The sequence below is a fragment of the Leptinotarsa decemlineata genome, unplaced genomic scaffold, assembly GCF_025532065.1.
Source record: "Leptinotarsa decemlineata unplaced genomic scaffold, Ldec_3_MD MMD2_P_RNA_scaffold_6, whole genome shotgun sequence".
Classification (NCBI taxonomy): domain Eukaryota; kingdom Metazoa; phylum Arthropoda; class Insecta; order Coleoptera; family Chrysomelidae; genus Leptinotarsa; species Leptinotarsa decemlineata.
In genome coordinates, this window is record NW_027412533.1 from 13,813,375 (window position 1) to 13,832,833 (window position 19,459).

Consider the following 19,459-nt stretch of genomic DNA (forward strand, 5'->3'; position numbering starts at 1 on the left):
AACGTGCCATAAAAACATTCACTACCAAAACTAGGGAGGGTTAACAACCATCACCAATTAGACTTCCTACTGTAAATAAGGCATTAATTTTAACAAAAATATAATAATTCACAGGCCGGATGACAATTCTTGAATACATACAGTGGTTCTCAAATTATGATGTATCAACATCCAAAATTAGAAATCGATGCAAGAGTAAATTCACTTATATTGTCAGATACAGAAAAATGTAGTTTGAAGAAGTTTAAATTGGTATTTTTTCTCCGATATGAATTATTGGTCTGCCAGCTTCGAAATTATTCCAAAATAGTTTTGTTGCTTTTTTTCTTTATTTTCCCAATGGGTAGACTGAAAGGACTAACTTCAATTTTTCAAGTCAATTCAAAGTGAGTTTTCTGAGTTGTTCTCTTTTCATAATGAATCAAATAAAAAAATGTTCAGCTATTTTCCAAATTGAATGTTCTGATGAATGTTCTCATTTTCGCTCTCTAAGTATTTGTATGAATTTTGTTCAGGCCGATAAATTAATAATAATAGTAATAATGACTTTTATTGATGGTTTCATACAATTACATCCAATATCTGCATCTGATAAATCATCGCAGAGATTGGTCTTCCATCCAACCATAAGAACTAAAGAAAAAGAGAAAAAAAAAACAATATGATGTCTAGATCAGTGCAACAAGTATATACAGCGAAATTGGAATACAAATGAATGTATATATATATATATATATATATATATATATATATATATATATATATATATATATATATATATATATATAAATATATATATATTATTACGCCGACTAAGATGGAAAATCAAATTATTGGGGCGTAATAGAAATAACTCAAAAACAAAACTCTAAAATCTAAATTAGTCAGCCGGTAGAGGGTTGGTGGGTAAAATGAATTATTTGACACTAAAGATAACAAAAAAATAATATTTATTAATTTCCCTCTTTGGGTAAATACCCCTTTCCTGTAACAATGTAACCCTGGATAGAATTTCCGAAAGTTAGGGCCGTCGGTATATCGGAACGTATTCTTCTACTCTATAAATCCACGGTCGATCAGCTGATCGATTTTTATATTCTTAAATAGAAACTGTCAAATGTCTGAATAATTGCAATATGGTGCATGTGCAATTGCAATTATAAATACAATATATATACATATATATATATCAATAAATAGATGTTTCAAATAATACAAGAATGATATTATTTACGAATGTTTTCCCCGTTAGTATATATACTATTGGTTCACAGACGTCTTGGTAAGTAGCTAGTTTTGATTTAAAATAATAAAGGTGTCAGTTCAATGCATAAGGTTAATTGATAATTAATATTTAATATTCACTATGTTCTAGGTGCTAACTACAAAATACCACTACTTGCTCTTACGAGTTCACGGAATATTCTTGGTGATATGAAATGTTCCTTATATGTTAAAAAGAAGCAAAAGTTGTACAAGGCAAAATTAATAAATGAAGTAGATCCTACTTGTATATTCCTTTGGAGGTTGTCCTTTCTTTTGCAATCCCCAACAACGGCTTTCTATACAAGGTCCGTCCAGTTTATCAGGATTGGGGGAAGTCTGTACTGTAACTAGCAGAGGAAATCAAGCAAGCTCTATCTACTAAGCAGGGATGAAGCTGTCTTCAAGCGGTTAGGTGTAAAGCAAAGTTCTAAACATGCATGCTAGCTAAATTGGTGTATAGCTATAGGACATAATGATGTGGGAGCTGGTAATATCCTTCGTACAGAGAAAACGTAAAACTAGGTACTAAACAAAAAGAGACCTGAAAAGACAGAAAAGTTACTAACCTGTGGATTCATTAATACATATGAAATGCACTTATTAGAGGATAATCCCCAGAATGTGTCCCAGCAGAATACCTACCTTCGATGGAGGGTGGTCTCCGAGAGAGTTTCGTCAGGAAACGTTTAAGGTTAGTTGAAAACCAAAATCCACATTGGATGGTTGAAATATCAATCCTATGACAATTTTCTTGATGGTTTTACAACTACTTTTTATTTTTCAGACTCAGAAAATCCTCTATAACTTGAGAAAATCAGAACCACATGTTCCACTTTGATAAGCCCACAATAAAAAAGGAAAAAGGAAACAGATAGATTCTGGAGGTCAAACTAGGAATATTAGTGACATTTCATCAAAGTTGAGAATACTGAAGATGAATGACATCCTTTCTGTCAAATTTTGAATATTTAGCAGGGTTGGATCTTTTAGATAACCTCTATCCAAACAATAACAAACTAACCTATATGAAAATGGAAAGTTAAGGAATGGTGATAAAACAGATAATGTTCTTATTCTTTTCGGAAATCCACAATGAACTAAACTGGTATCTTGAATGAGAAAGCATTCAAAGTAGGTAAAGTACTTCTTGTGCTGATTGAACATTTTTAAAAATATGACTTTATTTCAGATATTTTTCTGCTGTGCAAGATCACTGAGTGACTTCAAGTTATTCATCCTGAATGATTTAATACATTCTATAATGTTTTGGCTTACGAGAGCGCTATTAAAGTTATGAGTAAACTAGGAGGTATCAGTATAATTGAACCCGTAACACACCCCTCTTTCCCGATAGAAGTTTTTTTTTCGCAAAAAAAAACTTCTTTGAACCAAAAAAAAAATCTTCGTAATAACTACCTATACTAATTTCGAAAGAAATAATAAAAAAATCTACTCATTTTCAGTTACAATCTGGGGGGTGAGCTTTTAAATCTTTTGCGTGCCAAATACCGCAATCCCGGCCAAACTCATCCTGAAGCTCATAAGTCCATGGAGACACAATTCGAGTCACAACCATCGGACCTACAAACCTGGGAGCGAGCTTGGCTGTGAAATCCCTAGTCGCGTCAGAGATGACATGGTTTCTTTTCCAAACCTTCTGTGATATAGTAAAGCGCTCATCCCGTCGTCTTAGATTGTATCCCTTTCTACTGATCTCGTATGCTTTCTTCAGTCTTCGAGATACATCTTGAAAAACCTCTCTAAGATTCTCGTTACGTGTTGAAATATCTACTTCTCGGTTAAATTCTATAATATCTCCAGTATCAGGATTATCTTTCCCAGAAACGCTAACCTCACGTCCAAACACAATGAAATTAGGGGTCATTCCCGTGACTTCGTGCCGTGCCGACCTGATTGCGTAAGCAATTTTCGCTAAATATTTATCCCAAACTTTATGATTTTCTCCGACATACGCCGTGAGCATAGTTTTGACCACTCGGTGTATTCTTTCAATGGGGTTAGCTTGGGGGTGATAATTGGCTGTAAAGGAGTGGGTAATCTGATATTCCTTGACTACATTTCGAAATAGTTTACTTTTAAATTGAGGTCCGTTATCTGTTATCAATTTATAAGGAGCACCATATACTAAGATAATTTGTTCCTCTAGAATTCTGGTAACGTTTGTAGCAGTAATCGTTCTCAGTGGAAACAGTAGGCAAAACTTACTGAAACAGTCACATACCGATACAATGTAACTATTTCCGGTGGAGCTTCTAGGTAAGGGTCCCACTATATCCATACATACCAACTGGAATGGATAAGATACGGTAGTTGTCTTACTCAGCATTAGACCGGCTGGTTTCTTCTGAACAGGCTTGGTTCTCAAACAGGTTTCGCAATTCTGGATGTATTTCGCTACGTCGGTCTTCATTTTAGGCCAGTAATATGATCGAGATAAACGTCCTAAGGTTTTGAAACACCCGAGATGTCCACAAGTTGGAGGATCGTGGTGAGCCCTAATGAGGTCCTTCCTTTCTTCCTTGGGTACAACTAGAACCCATTCTTTGGTTAAAGGGTCATCCAGGTTGGGGTATTTCACTCGAATTCTTTTATAGAGTTTATTAGTTTCTACTCTCCATAGAGGATATCGTGATGGAGATTTCTGGACTTGATTAACCATACGACAATACCACTTGTCTGAACTGGAATGATCTATACGGGTCTGTTCTGTATCGTTCACGTCAAGAATTGCATCTAGTATTGGTACCGCCCGAGAAAGAGTGTCAGGTACCACGTGTTCTTTGCCCTTCCTATGTATTATGTCAAAATTATATTGTTGTAAACGTAGTGCCCATCGCGCAATTCTCCCTACTGGATCCTTGATCTGAAACAACCATCGCAGACTATAGTGGTCAGTTACAACTGAAAATTTCGATCCTTCGATATAAGGACGAAGTTTTTCCACCGCGAAAAGCACCGCAAGGCACTCCTTTTCAGTAGTAGTATACCGACGTTCACTCTTCGTCAATGAACGACTCAGGTAAGCCACGACCTTTTCGCCATCTTCGTGCTGTTGTGATAGGACCGCTCCCAAACCGTAATCTGACGCATCCGTTTGTATGGTGAATGGTAGGTCAAAATTGGGACAGGAAAGGACCGGTGCTGAGATCAACCGATCTTTAATTGTATCTAATGCTCTCTCGCATTCCTCTGACCAGACAAATTTGGCATTCTTCTTCAAAAGAGCTGTTAGTGGAGCTGTTAGAGTTGAAAAGTTGGGTATGAAACGACGGTACCACGAGGTCAAACCCACTATCCTCCTTACTTCAGAGACACTCCGAGGAGTAGGAATGCGGATAATGGCCTCGACTTTTCCAGGGTCAACCAATAAACCGGTCGAGTTCACAACATATCCCAAATATTTCAACTCTGGTCTGCAAAAACAACATTTCTCTTTATTGAGGGTCAATCCAGCGGCCATGATTCGAGACAAAACCTCTTTCAAAACAGAGATGTGTTGATCGAAGGTGGGAGTACAGATGACCACGTCATCTAGATAAACGAACACATACTGCTCAAGGTCCACTCCCACTACTCCATCAAGAAATCGCTGCCAAGTAGCTGGAGCGTTATGTAGACCAAATGGCATTCTACAAAACTGGAAAAGTCCTCGAGTTGGCACCACAAACGCCGTAAGGGGTCTGGAAGCTTCTGCCACCTTAATTTGCCAATACGCCGATTTTATGTCCAGTGTGGTCAGAAATTTTGCATCTCGTAACTTATCAAGTGTAGAACTAACGAATGGTAAAGGGTAGGCATCAGGAAGACTTACTTCATTCAGTTTTTTATAGTTCACGCAGAATCTATATTGACCGTCGGGCTTTTTCACAAGAACAATGGGAGATGCCCATGGTGAATTGGAAGGTTCCACTATCCCCTCTGCCAACATTTTCTCCAATTCAATGTTAACTTGCCTTTGTAATGTAGGGGAGAGTGGATAGTGTCTTTGTTTTATCGGTGGGGAGTTGGTTCGAATATGATGTTCGACTTTATCAGTACAACCCAATTTGTCTCCCATTGACCGGAAAGTACTATCGATTAGGTCATCTAATATTTTGCGCTGTGCAGGGGTAAGATGATCTGTACTGTGGATCGCACAGGTCTCTGTTGTTACAACACCTTCCTCAGACCTGAAAGTCCATTCTCCTGAGTAAAGGTCCGGTACAATTCCCATTTTCGACCAGAAGTCAATACCTAAAATAAGATAGTGGGGAAGTTCAGGGACAACCAGAATTTCGAATGTCATTACGCGATCCCGAAGTTTTATTGGAACCCGTATACTTCCGATTATATTACACTCCTTTCCGTTTGCAACCGTACATTTCTGTGTCTCACTTCTATCCAACTGACAAATATTTTTCAGAATGTTCCATCCCTTACTTCCTAACGTAGTCCTAGTACAACCAGAATCCAATAAAGAAAGGAATTCTTTCCCATAAATGTCTACTTTGAGAAATGGTCTATCATCATTTTTAGCGTGAGATAGGACGAAGTCAATTATTATTTTGGTAGAGGTTAAATGGGCTATGCTCTCAGAAGAGGGTGGGGTTTGCCCTAACACAACCCTCTGTGCCCGTTTTTTGGACACTGTTGGCAAGTACTTGCGATAACGCCTGCTTGTCCGCACTTAAAACAAAACTTTTACGTGGTTGTGTGCACTTCTTAAATCGATGTCCTGATTTTTGACAGTTCCAACAAATCAAAGAGGTGGAAGGTTGAGAACAGTTTTGAGAAGATTCGGTAACAGGATCAGATCTTGAACTCGGGACTCTTGTTGAATTACCACAATCAGTACTTACAACTGAAATAGCTGAGCTACCAGGTGGTTTTCGGTAGGCAAGTTCTGGCTCTAACATTTGTTTGTAGTTCGTTGGAGGTGGACAGAATTTCTGAGTACGGATCGCAGTTTCCTCCACTGTGCGACTTAGTCTTACCAAATCCGAAACTGAATCAATTGCCTCCAAGGCTAGCTGAGACTGAATGTAAGGAAGCAAATTTCGACGAATAGTTTTAACTCTAACTTCTTCGGAGGGTTTATTCGGGCCTAATTTATTGAAGAGATTCTCTATTGCCACCACGAAAGTCATCACTCGTTCTTTGGAACCTTGAGTGCGTTTGCGTATTTCTTCCCAGAGATCAAACTCATAATCATAAGGAAGGAAATCTTTCTTCAGTTTTTCCACCAGGTTATCCCATGACTTGAAGTTTTGCGTTCTAAACCAGAAAAGAGCATCCTTCGTGAATAATTCTGGAGCAGATCTTAGCAACTGCTGTTTTGTAACTCCGCGGGATAAACGAAGCTCCTCAATTTTTTCCAAAAAGTTGGTAACACTCGACTCCCCATCGAAGTGTATTCGCCACCTTGATACATCAAAATACGGAAATCTCTCTTCTGGGTTTTGATGAACCAATATTGCATCATCAGCGGATTGAAAAGCGAGGTTACGAAGCCTTGAAGTGATATCTCGAGTAGAATTCATTAAATCCTTATAATTTTCTGAGGTGCGTCCATGCACTTCTTCCCCTCTTCCCATATCCGAGAAGAAACTTCGAGGCCGGGTTGGGTTGTGCCCTAAAAGAGAAAGTCCTGCGTCTGTACTGAATCTAACAGTTTCCCGTAATGGTCTATTTCCAATTGGATTAGTGTTAACATGTTCTTGAATCCGTTGAGATTGGTTTCTAACTGCTTCATTTCCAATAGGTTGAACATCAGCTTCTTCCTCGATGAAATCGATCAACGGAGGAATTTCTTCATTCACTTGGTTTTGAAGAGCTGTAAGTGTTCGTTGCATATTTATCCGTGCCGCTTCAAGCTCTCGGGTTGATCTATTATTTAAAGTAGTATTGTTTGTTAATATCACTTCAGGCAATAAAGGATTCTGTTCATCCAAAATATGTCCTCCAATTTCGTTAACCCCATTCAGTAATGAACCATCTTGTGATATTTCTGGGTTGTGCGACTCCATCAACTCTAAATTTTCATTGATCGATTCTAAGTTGCTAAGAAGTTGACCACATCGTGTAAGTAACAACTTTTTTCTTTCCTCCAAGTGAGCATCATTGTTCACCGCTACTCTAATCAATCTGAGACGGACATGGTTAAGCCGAGACGTAATACGCTTATTCTCGTTCACTCGATTAGTAATATCAAAGTTATCAATGTCATTTTCCAAACTAAGTAACTTTCTATTACAAACATAAAATTCTTCCTGAGGTGAAAGAATAACGACTGGAAGAGAAGACGCCTCTCCCTCCTTTTCATTTCTTAACGCCGCTCTTAGGGTTGCTCTATTTTCTGCGACTGTACGCTGAACAGGTAAACTACGGATCATAAGCTCATGAACTATTTCGTCACCTAATAAACGATTGACTTCCATTGTGAAAGAAAAAAATTTTAAAAAATTAAAATTGTAAAAACCGTACGATATCAAGTTATGTGATAACCGAACGTACGATCACTAGTCCAATAATAACTGAACGTATGGATACCTACTAACAATGAAACAAACGCACGCAAACCCGCCCCTTTCAAAAAAAGAAAAAAAACAAGAAAAAAAATATCAAATCAAAATTTAAACTGAGTATGCGCAAAAATAACAACACTCAATGTCACCCAAATGACTTCGCACACAGAACTGAAATAACCTAATACCAAAAGAGAATAAACAGAAAAAAAAATTACACATGAGCAAAAAAAATTACTCTATGAAAGTCCAATTTACTTTTTGCTTTTTTTTTTTCTATGCAACAAGTAGTCACCAGTGAAAAGGAAAAGAAAAGTACCACTAAGTAGGGCGCCAAATTTATTACGCCGACTAAGATGGAAAATCAAATTATTGGGGCGTAATAGAAATAACTCAAAAACAAAACTCTAAAATCTAAATTAGTCAGCCGGTAGAGGGTTGGTGGGTAAAATGAATTATTTGACACTAAAGATAACAAAAAAATAATATTTATTAATTTCCCTCTTTGGGTAAATACCCCTTTCCTGTAACAATGTAACCCTGGATAGAATTTCCGAAAGTTAGGGCCGTCGGTATATCGGAACGTATTCTTCTACTCTATAAATCCACGGTCGATCAGCTGATCGATTTTTATATTCTTAAATAGAAACTGTCAAATGTCTGAATAATTGCAATATGGTGCATGTGCAATTGCAATTATAAATACAATATATATACATATATATATATATCAATAAATAGATGTTTCAAATAATACAAGAATGATATTATTTACGAATGTTTTCCCCGTTAGTATATATACTATTGGTTCACAGACGTCTTGGTAAGTAGCTAGTTTTGATTTAAAATAATAAAGGTGTCAGTTCAATGCATAAGGTTAATTGATAATTAATATTTAATATTCACTATGTTCTAGGTGCTAACTACAAAATACCACTACTTGCTCTTACGAGTTCACGGAATATTCTTGGTGATATGAAATGTTCCTTATATGTTAAAAAGAAGCAAAAGTTGTACAAGGCAAAATTAATAAATGAAGTAGATCCTACTTGTATATTCCTTTGGAGGTTGTCCTTTCTTTTGCAATCCCCAACAACGGCTTTCTATACAAGGTCCGTCCAGTTTATCAGGATTGGGGGAAGTCTGTACTGTAACTAGCAGAGGAAATCAAGCAAGCTCTATCTACTAAGCAGGGATGAAGCTGTCTTCAAGCGGTTAGGTGTAAAGCAAAGTTCTAAACATGCATGCTAGCTAAATTGGTGTATAGCTATAGGACATAATGATGTGGGAGCTGGTAATATCCTTCGTACAGAGAAAACGTAAAACTAGGTACTAAACAAAAAGAGACCTGAAAAGACAGAAAAGTTACTAACCTGTGGATTCATTAATACATATGAAATGCACTTATTAGAGGATAATCCCCAGAATGTGTCCCAGCAGAATACCTACCTTCGATGGAGGGTGGTCTCCGAGAGAGTTTCGTCAGGAAACGTTTAAGGTTAGTTGAAAACCAAAATCCACATTGGATGGTTGAAATATCAATCCTATGACAATTTTCTTGATGGTTTTACAACTACTTTTTATTTTTCAGACTCAGAAAATCCTCTATAACTTGAGAAAATCAGAACCACATGTTTCACTTTGATAAGCCCACAATAAAAAAGGAAAAAGGAAACAGATAGATTCTGGAGGTCAAACTAGGAATATTAGTGACATTTCATCAAAGTTGAGAATACTGAAGATGAATGACATCCTTTCTGTCAAATTTTGAATATTTAGCAGGGTTGGATCTTTTAGATAACCTCTATCCAAACAATAACAAACTAACCTATATGAAAATGGAAAGTTAAGGAATGGTGATAAAACAGATAATGTTCTTATTCTTTTCGGAAATCCACAATGAACTAAACTGGTATCTTGAATGAGAAAGCATTCAAAGTAGGTAAAGTACTTCTTGTGCTGATTGAACATTTTTAAAAATATGACTTTATTTCAGATATTTTTCTGCTGTGCAAGATCACTGAGTGACTTCAAGTTATTCATCCTGAATGATTTAATACATTCTATAATGTTTTGGCTTACGAGAGCGCTATTAAAGTTATGAGTAAACTAGGAGGTATCAGTATAATTGAACCCGTAACACAATATATATATATATATATATATATATATATATATATATATATATATATATATATATATATATATGTTTCTAAAAGATTATTCCTTGAAATGACTTAAATTTCGCAATCACAAAATTGTCTGAATAAAAAAACAGACTTACAACATTTAAGTGAAATATATTCCTATTTACTTTTTATAGACAAAAATTGGAATTCCTTCAAAGACAACTCATTTGACATTACTTAAATTCATTTATCAACTTATTAACAAAAATTATACAACAAAACTCTTTCTTCTGGAGGCAACTGTAACTCTTTGATTAATTGCACCAGCGGCAAATGCCAAGTCTACTTCTTCTTCAAAATTTAATAAATTGACAAGTGATGTGTTTCTAACCTAAGATCACCACGTTCATTCTCAAATTTAAAAAAAACATTTTATGAATATTCCTCATTTAACGTATATATTTTGTAGCTTTCACTTACTTCATATGTCTTGTAATTTTACAGTTGTTACGTGTTTTTATCATGATCACAACGTTCATATTTTAATTTTAACTCAACTCAATTGCGACCAATCTCACTAACATTGTAAGTATCCGTCTGCTAACTTAAATTCTGTATTAATTCAAAATCTATCATCTTAGCTCCCTGATGATGACAATAACCATTGTCGAAATATTGGAAATATAATGTTATAAGAGTACACTTGCGCTTCGCTGCTATCCCAAATAACTCCAAGGAATTGTTCGTAACTAGTCAGCAAAGACTACCTCTCTCTCTCTCTCTCTATATATATATATATATATATATATATATATATATATATATATATATATATATATATATATATATATATATATATATGTTTTGTTGAGCTTGGAGAAAGGTTGATTGACAACTCATTTGACATTACTTAAATTCATTTATCAACTTATTAACAAAAATTATACAACAAAACTCTTTCTTCTGGAGGCAACTGTAACTCTTTGATTAATTGCACCAGCGGCAAATGCCAAGTCTACTTCTTCTTCAAAATTTAATAAATTGACAAGTGATGTGTTTCTAACCTAAGATCACCACGTTCATTCTCAAATTTAAAAAAAACATTTTATGAATATTCCTCATTTAACGTATATATTTTGTAGCTTTCACTTACTTCATATGTCTTGTAATTTTACAGTTGTTACGTGTTTTTATCATGATCACAACGTTCATATTTTAATTTTAACTCAACTCAATTGCGACCAATCTCACTAACATTGTAAGTATCCGTCTGCTAACTTAAATTCTGTATTAATTCAAAATCTATCATCTTAGCTCCCTGATGATGACAATAACCATTGTCGAAATATTGGAAATATAATGTTATCAGAGTACACTTGCGCTTCGCTGCTATCCCAAATAACTCCAAGGAATTGTTCGTAACTAGTCAGCAAAGACTACCTCTCTCTCTCTCTCTCTCTCTATATATATATATATATATATATATATATATATATATATATATATATATATATATATATGTTTTGTTGAGCTTGGAGAAAGGTTGATTGATTTCGACATAATTCGATTAGTTGGAACTATTTATTGTAAGAAGATATTTTTTATCTTTCGTTTGAAGCTTCCTAATGACAGAGGTTACATTCAGCAATGAAGATGATCTTTCACGGAATGAACTTTCGTTATTCTCTCCTACTTTTGATTGTGTATCGACTGCCTACGAAAAATATTTCACATTTTCATGTCTCTTCAGGAAATAAAGACACGATAGAACTGACTGATACTTGATGAAAATATTATAACGTATTCAAATTCTAGTTGATTTCCACTTTCAAGTGGAAATCTCAAATTGAAGTGTGTTTATTGAATACGGAAATGAAGACGCCAAATCCTTTGGTGAAAAGCACGTTGAGGAGAATGTTGCAGTTCTGGTGTTTGGATTTATTCTACGCCAGATGTTTCAATTCAACCTTCCAATATGAGGGTGAATCAGTTACTTTTCAATTATCGAACGGTATTATTTATCTTGCTCTGTTTGTTTGTTTGGGTCGAATTTAGTAATTGAAGTGTGACCCCCTTCCTGTTGACAGATTAATCTGATATTTGGTTCACACATTTAGTTTGGATGACTATACAATTCAATGAATTCTGTATTATTGTAGATCCAAGATGGTCGCCGCTACAAAATGGCGGATTACATTATTTCACAACTACCTCAATATGGGCATCAAATGACAGGGTTCGACCCATACTATAGTAGTACACTATGAAAAAGATGCAAGTCCAATATAATCTATACAAAAAACTTTGTCAACTCAGAATTGGGATACAAGCATGTATTCTAGTTCACATGTACTTTTTTTTGTAACATTTTTCAGCCCTGTCCAAAAATTACGACCAAGGTGTCATTCGATTCGTATTTTGGCCTAGAAAGTTTAAGGAAAGGTCCGAAAGCGCGCCGATAAAAATTACAAAAGTTATAAACAATTAAGTGAAAAAAAAATGGGGCTTTAGTTTCTTCTTAATATTTCGGAAAATTTTCAAAATTTTGAAAATTTGAAAAAAGATTTGGAAAGATCAATGAATTTGCGTAAAAAGTTTCGACTCCCGAAACTGTATCTCGATTATTTATAATTTTCACAGAGCCCTGAAAATAGAGTCAAAAGCGGGTAGTCTGGCTTCCGTGCGCCTTTCGTCACTCTGATATAAAAAAATTATTTAAACATATTAAATGTAAATATTGAGGAATTAAAAAATTCATGTAGTGTTAGGATACATCAATAAACAATAATACGCAGTCAAAAAATTTGTATCCCAATTTTAACGTGAATTATGAATTTGTTAATTAATAACTTTTTCTGAAGTGAAAGTTAATATGAAAATTCCTATAATTATTAAAATAAAACCCTGCCATTTTTTTTTCTTTGGTGTAGTTATCCTCAATAGGTAAAAAAAAATACCGTTGCCAAAATGAAAAAATTGTTATTTTCCATTTTTTTATTGACAATTGAAAATTATAATTTTATAAAAAATACATTACAAATTTTTTTTTTCTAATTTTTTATTGTTCAAATGTCTCATGGCTAAACTAATTAGTAATATTTTTTTAAATTTTTTACAGTTATTGTTGATAAATTTATTATAAACAAATACATTGTTCATGAGCAATTCTAATTTTTTTTTGCATTATGTTAATTGAAAAAAATCATGATTTTTAGAAAAAAAAGGTATCTTTAAAAAAATTTCTTTGTTGCTAAAAAATGCGTTTGTTAATTAACAATCGTTTTTTGCAACTAAATATTAAAATTAAGGGACCTTTTTTTTTAAATCAAAAATTCTATTGTTCTTTAAGGTTTTGAAAAAACGTATTTTTATTATTTTTTTTTATTGTTCATTTAAAAAAAAAGTTATGAACAATTTTTTTTTAATTTTTTTTTTCAATACTTTGTTCTATAATAAATTAAATTAATTCTATTTCTTATAAAACTTTTAATATTGTGATACCTTGATACTTGTCTTTTTCATTCGCTCCTCCGCTTTTATAATTAAAATAACTTTCAAACTATTGCAGTTATGATAAATATGCTTCAAGTCTTTTTTGTTCATTATGAATTCATTAACAATTTAAGCCTTTCACTAAAGTATTAGTCCTATTATTCATTTGATTATTGATCGTTATTTATTAAAAAAAGAAAATTTTTCAAGTCTTTTCAACATAAACTTCGTGTCATGTAACAATAAATCATAAGGATCTTATTACTTGCACTTTTAGTAGTTGTAGGACCATTAACATTCACTTGTCATATTTGTATGGAGTTTAAGAAAATTAAATGAAGCAATCGGTCATTCTGTTGATTTAATTTTAATGAGTTTACTCATTAATCTTCTTTAAATTTCCTATGCTCACAAATTTTTCAATCACTTTAAAATTCCGGTTTATACCTGTATGCGATATTCTTTTGTTACGTGGAAGAAACATCTGCCTACGGTTTGGAGGGTGAAATAAACAATTAAAAAAAAATAAAAAAAAATTTTTTTCAAAACCTTACAGAACAATAGAATTCATGATTAAAAAAAAAACGGTTTCTTAATTTTAATATTTATTTGCAAAAAACGATTGTTAATTAACAAACGCATTTTTTAGCAACAAAGAAATTTTTTAAGAAACAATTTTTTTTCTTAAAATCATGATTTTTTTCAATTAACATAATGCAAAAAAAAATTTCGAATTGCTTGTAAACAATTTATAATAAATTTATTAACAATAGCTGTAAAAAATATAAAAAATATATTATTAATTAGTTTTTAGCCATGAAACATTGAAACAATGAAGAATTGAAAAAAAATTGTAATGTATTTTTTATAAAATTATAATTTTCAATTGTTAATAAAAAAATAGAAAATAACAATTTTTTCATTTTGGCAACGGTGATCTAAAAAAATGCCAGGGTTTTAGTTTAATAATTATTGGGATTTTTATATTAACTTTCAATTCAGAAAAAGTTATTAATCAACAAATTTATAATTAACGTTAAAATTGGGATACAAATTTTTTGACTACGAATTATCGTTTATTGATGTATCCCAACACCACATGAATTTTTTCATTCCTTAATATTTACATTTGATATGTTTGAATAATTTTTTCTGTTTTTATGTCAGTGACGAAAGGCGCGCGGAAGCCAGGCTACCCGCTTTTGGCTCTATTTTCAGGGCTCTGTAAAAATTATAAATAATCGAGATACAGTTTCGGGAGTCGCGACTTTTTTTAAGCAAATTCATTGATCTTTTCAAATCTCTTTTCAAATTTCCAAAATTTTGAAAATTTTCCGAGATATTAGGAAAAAACTAAAGCTCCATTTTTTTTCACTTAATTGTTTATAACTCTTGTAATTTTTATCGGCACGTTTTCGGACCTTCCCTTAAACTTTCTAGGCAAAAATACGAATCGAATGACACCTTGGTTGTAATTTTTGGACAGGGCTGAAAAATGTCACCAAAAAAGCTAAATCGAGTACATGTGAACCAGACTAATGGATCTCCCACCTAAGTCAAGATTTTGTATCGTGTCGGGAATTGTGTGGCGATAGGGTGGCTGAAAATGATACGTCGTTAGCGATACACTACCCAAGAGGTGGATAAAAATTAGAAACAAAGAACTTGAAAACAAAATTGGCAAAAAAAAATTATGTTGAACGGTCTTATTGGAGGAAAAGATAAAGATGATGTAGATAATGTACTAAAAACTAAAAAATAATTCAGAAGGTTCTTGGTAGCAGTCATCACAACACTCTCTTCAGCAATCTATAGTATTTATCAGATAAAAAAATAATAAAGTCGTTGGGCATAGTATTTACATATACATTCAGGTTACGATACCGCAGATTGTTGAGGAGAGTGGACCTTCCGAATTATTTTTTAGTTTTCAATACATCATCCATATCATTATTATCATTATTATCAAAATTATTTAACTCATTTGTAAATTTTGGAACGCGTTATCTGGGGTCCAGATGCTACGAAATTTCCAAGAGTGAACTATTTTGATAAATTGCTGATCAAAAGGTTTTCCATTAGTAGAAAACTTGAGACTCACGGTATATTTGAAGGAATATCATTTCATTCGCAGTACCAGAGTATTGCTAATGTATCTTCAGTACCTCAATAAGGTGGATAAGATTATGTTTTGGGAGGGATATCGACTTTTGATTTGCATGTTTATTGAAGAAAAAGATATTGGTAGTAATGTAGGTATATTTTGAATTTGGTAAGGATTGAATGATTTCATAATTATTGATATATGCAATATTAATTTGAGGACTATATTGAATATTTTTAAAATACTGAATAGATTCTTGTTATACGTTCCGTAAATTATTCATCCAAATTCCCGAATAGTCTTTACGTCAGTTTTGAACTACTCCTGAAATATGTCTTCTTTGCTTTGAATAAATATTGTGTTATGTTTCGAAATTACTGAAGTATGTTACATTTGCATATTATACTCCATATTGGTTATCAAAATATCTTCAGGGTTCATGATATTTTACGTATTGATTATATTAAGCATCAATCACTATAATATTGTATTTCAAAAATAATGTAGATTCCGATGTTCTATCTTACGATTGTCATTTAGACAAATAATTGTCGACGTGGAAGTGCCACACTAGAAATGATTCAATATTTTTTGTGATTCCAATTTCTACTTTCATTTCGTAAAATTAATAACATGCCGTGCTCATGAAATTTTATGGACTGTATTTCTATAATATTATTCCTCTCATATAAACTCATCAGAATTGAAGTTTACTTTCTCACTATCAGTACTAATTACCACTGTAAAAGATATTTCTAGTCGAAGGTTATGGTCTAAATCGAGGTTTCTCAAACTGATTGTCACACATACCCCTATTAGACCTTCAAGACCATGGAAAACCCCTTTAAAAAAGGACTGATTGTTTAAAGGTGGTTGACAATGTTTCATGGTGTATCTCATTAGTTCGGACTTCCATTGTCTAATACGATATGAATTGATTTGAAATCCCTGAAAGAATCTGTAAAAAGAATCTGAAAAGTAACAATTGTGTTAAGAAATAAACCGAAATTACAATGAAATAAAATACAAGCAACAACCAAAAAAATTTAATTATTGGCACGGGATGAAAATTAAAAAAAATTATTAACAAGAAATGAAAATTATAAGATTCCAAGCCAAGTTACTTCACGACATTTCGATTGTTAGTATCCACAACTAGTATCCTCAGTTATCACCCGAAGACGATTGTAAATACTAACAATCGAAACTTCGTGAACTAATTTGGCTTGGAATCTTTCAATTTTTAATTTTCATTTTTGTTAATGTTTTTTTCAATTTTTAGAGTTTATGTTTTTTTTTTTATTTCTTTGGTTGTTCTTTGCATTTTATTTCATTGTAATTTCAATTTCTTTTTGCTTAATATAATTATCATTTTTCAGCTAATCTTTTTTTTTTAAGTTTTACAGGTTCTTTCAGGAATATCAAAGTAATTTATATCCTATTAGATAATGGAAGTCCGAACTAATGAAATGTACTGACTCTTGATAGGCAATTTTATAAAAAATAATACAAAAAAACAGTAGATACACATGTTTAGCGTTAGGTAATAGAAAAACTAATAAATACAAACAAACTAAAAAATAAAAATTTTATTCAAAATGAAATACTTACAATACAATACAATACAATTAAAATATCTTAAAATAACATAAGTATAACAAGCGCCAAACGTGATGGCGACACGCTCGTCACACGAGCGTCACACCTAACCTAACCGCCGCCATTACGTGATTTACTTTGAGAAACTCTGGTCTAAATAAACATACGTACATAATTTTCTTGTGATTTTAGATATCCGGTATATATGATAATCAATACTTTCTATTCTCAGAAAATCGAACGAGGCGTAAGTGTGATTGGCATGCTGTCATAACAAACCTAATTGTTTACTTCAATCAAATTGAACATGGAAACTCATGACGATCTGTTTATTATTATGTGCTATCTAACCCGTAACCTACTTTGTCTTGATTGCATTTTGTAATTTTCATCACAGAATAGGATTAATACTGGTTCTATTCATAATTGACAAAATGAAGCATGACCCAGTTCAAACATACGCTGGGGAATTCCATTAGGGTACAGGTAATCTCATCGTTATTTAGTCATATAGTTTTTCTTTTTTGTCTATCAAGGATTATTTCAAACACACATATCGTAAGAATATCCTTATTATATTCCAATATCTCACATAAAAATAAATACTATTTCACTTACTGTTAACAAATTCAATTATCAACTTTACCACCGAATTATTTCAAAAGTACCTCCCGATATTTTTGACGGCCACTTTAACAATTTGGTGAAACATGAAGAGAAAAAGATACTGCTACATATGAGCCCAATCAACTAAAATTGAATCAGTTTTTAGATTGAAAGTCCACATATCAACCAGGGCTAATTAGAAAGTTATCACAATTTCAAATAACCCCACTAATCAATGAAAAAACCTTTTTATAACCTCATGAGCAATATTCATAAAAAAATTCATCAGTTTTAGTGTAGGGAGCTTTTTGTTGGATAGAAAATCGGACATGACAGGAATATAAAAACCCTCTTAAGATCTGGTCCCAGTAATTCATCTAAGTCTTGCAAGCAAGAAATACTTTTATAAACAAATATTTCCATAGATACAGTCAAAGAGAAAGAAACAAAGCAACCTGAAATGATGAATGTATTTCACTTACTGCTAACAACTTCAATTATTAACTTTACCACCGAAGAAATGAATACTTCGTTTTTGTCAAATTATAATTATTTCAAAAGTACCTATCTCCCGATATTTTTGACGGCCACTTTAGCAATTCGGTGAAACATGAAGAGAAAACATATGAGCCCAATCAACTAAAATTGAATCAGTTTTTAGATTGGAAATCCACATGTCAACCAGGACCAATTAGAAAGTTATCACAATTTCAAATAACCCTACTAATCAATGAAAAAGCCCTTTTATAACCTCATGAGCAATATTCATAACAAAATCCCATCAGTTTTAGTGTAGGGAGCTTTTTGTTGGATAGGAAATCGGACATGACAGGAATATAAAAACCCTCTGAAGATCTAGTTCCAGCAATTCATCTAAGTCTTGCAAGCAAGAAATACTTCTATAAACAAATATTTCAATAGATACAGTCAGAGAGAAAGAAACAAAGCTATCTGGATTGATAAATGTAGAAATCTTGTTTTTCTGAAAATGAGGCTTAGATTTGAAGAAGTAACGAAGACAATGTGTCCAATTACAAAAATAAAAAGTCACTGGGAGTAAATTATCCAGTACCTAATAGAAAAACAGTATAAAGAATTGTGAAAGTGAAAAAAATTGATGATGATAAGAAAAACAATCAATCATCATGTTCCATAATTATTATGATGATTTGAAGAAACATACATACAAATCTGATTCGTAAACAGATTCCTGTTATGTTACAGTTGCAAACGAAAAACAGAATTTTGTCAATTTGCGAAGGATTGTTTTCGCAAATGGCGTTTTTCAGATAAAGCAATGACTTTGAAACGTATCATCTGATCTGCTGAAAAGAAGCTAACAACAAACCATCAAAACTGAAAAAATAATCGTTGGAATTTGAGATTGACTGTGTTTTGGTGAATTGTGTGACAATAATTTTAAAACTTGAATGATTTATCGAGGAAATGCATTGCGTTCATAAATGAAGTGAGGGACAGTGAAGTAAAAAACAGATTACTCAACGTTTGTTTGAATGTGGTTGACAATGTTTTTGTTGGATGAAACATGGTTTGGACTTCCTTTGTCCGAAGGAGGAAAAATATTTGAAATCTATGATAGAAATTAATGATTAAAATATCAAAATCATTAATAATAGTGAAAATAACTATGGTGAAAATAACCGGTCAGAAATATTTGGATGAGTATGAAATTCAAAAATATAAGAACAATAGTTGAAAATCAGAGCACAATGCATTTA

The 19,459-nt window shown here is 32.8% G+C and overlaps 2 protein-coding genes and 1 long non-coding RNA gene across 4 annotated transcripts in view; 1 reads left to right on the top strand and 2 right to left on the bottom strand.

Annotated features, from left to right (window-relative positions):
• The window catches only part of Sox102F (transcription factor Sox102F), a 615,532-nt gene that overhangs the window by 286,226 nt on the left and 309,847 nt on the right, over nucleotides 1–19,459 (bottom strand). The window lies entirely within an intron of this gene.
• LOC141480198 (uncharacterized) lies at nucleotides 934–7,703 on the bottom strand. The gene is made up of 3 exons (XM_074170088.1): nucleotides 6,023–7,703; nucleotides 1,909–5,952; nucleotides 934–1,807 (listed from the first exon to the last, which is right to left on the bottom strand). Exons 1-2 carry the CDS (start codon nucleotides 7,701–7,703, stop codon nucleotides 2,726–2,728), a joined length of 4,908 nt encoding a protein of 1,635 aa, XP_074026189.1. The 3' UTR covers nucleotides 934–1,807; nucleotides 1,909–2,725.
• On the top strand, nucleotides 7,726–9,905 carry LOC141480159 (uncharacterized). Its single transcript, XR_012464199.1, has 3 exons — nucleotides 7,726–9,288; nucleotides 9,382–9,732; nucleotides 9,787–9,905. It is a non-coding gene; the product is annotated as an uncharacterized lncRNA (long non-coding RNA).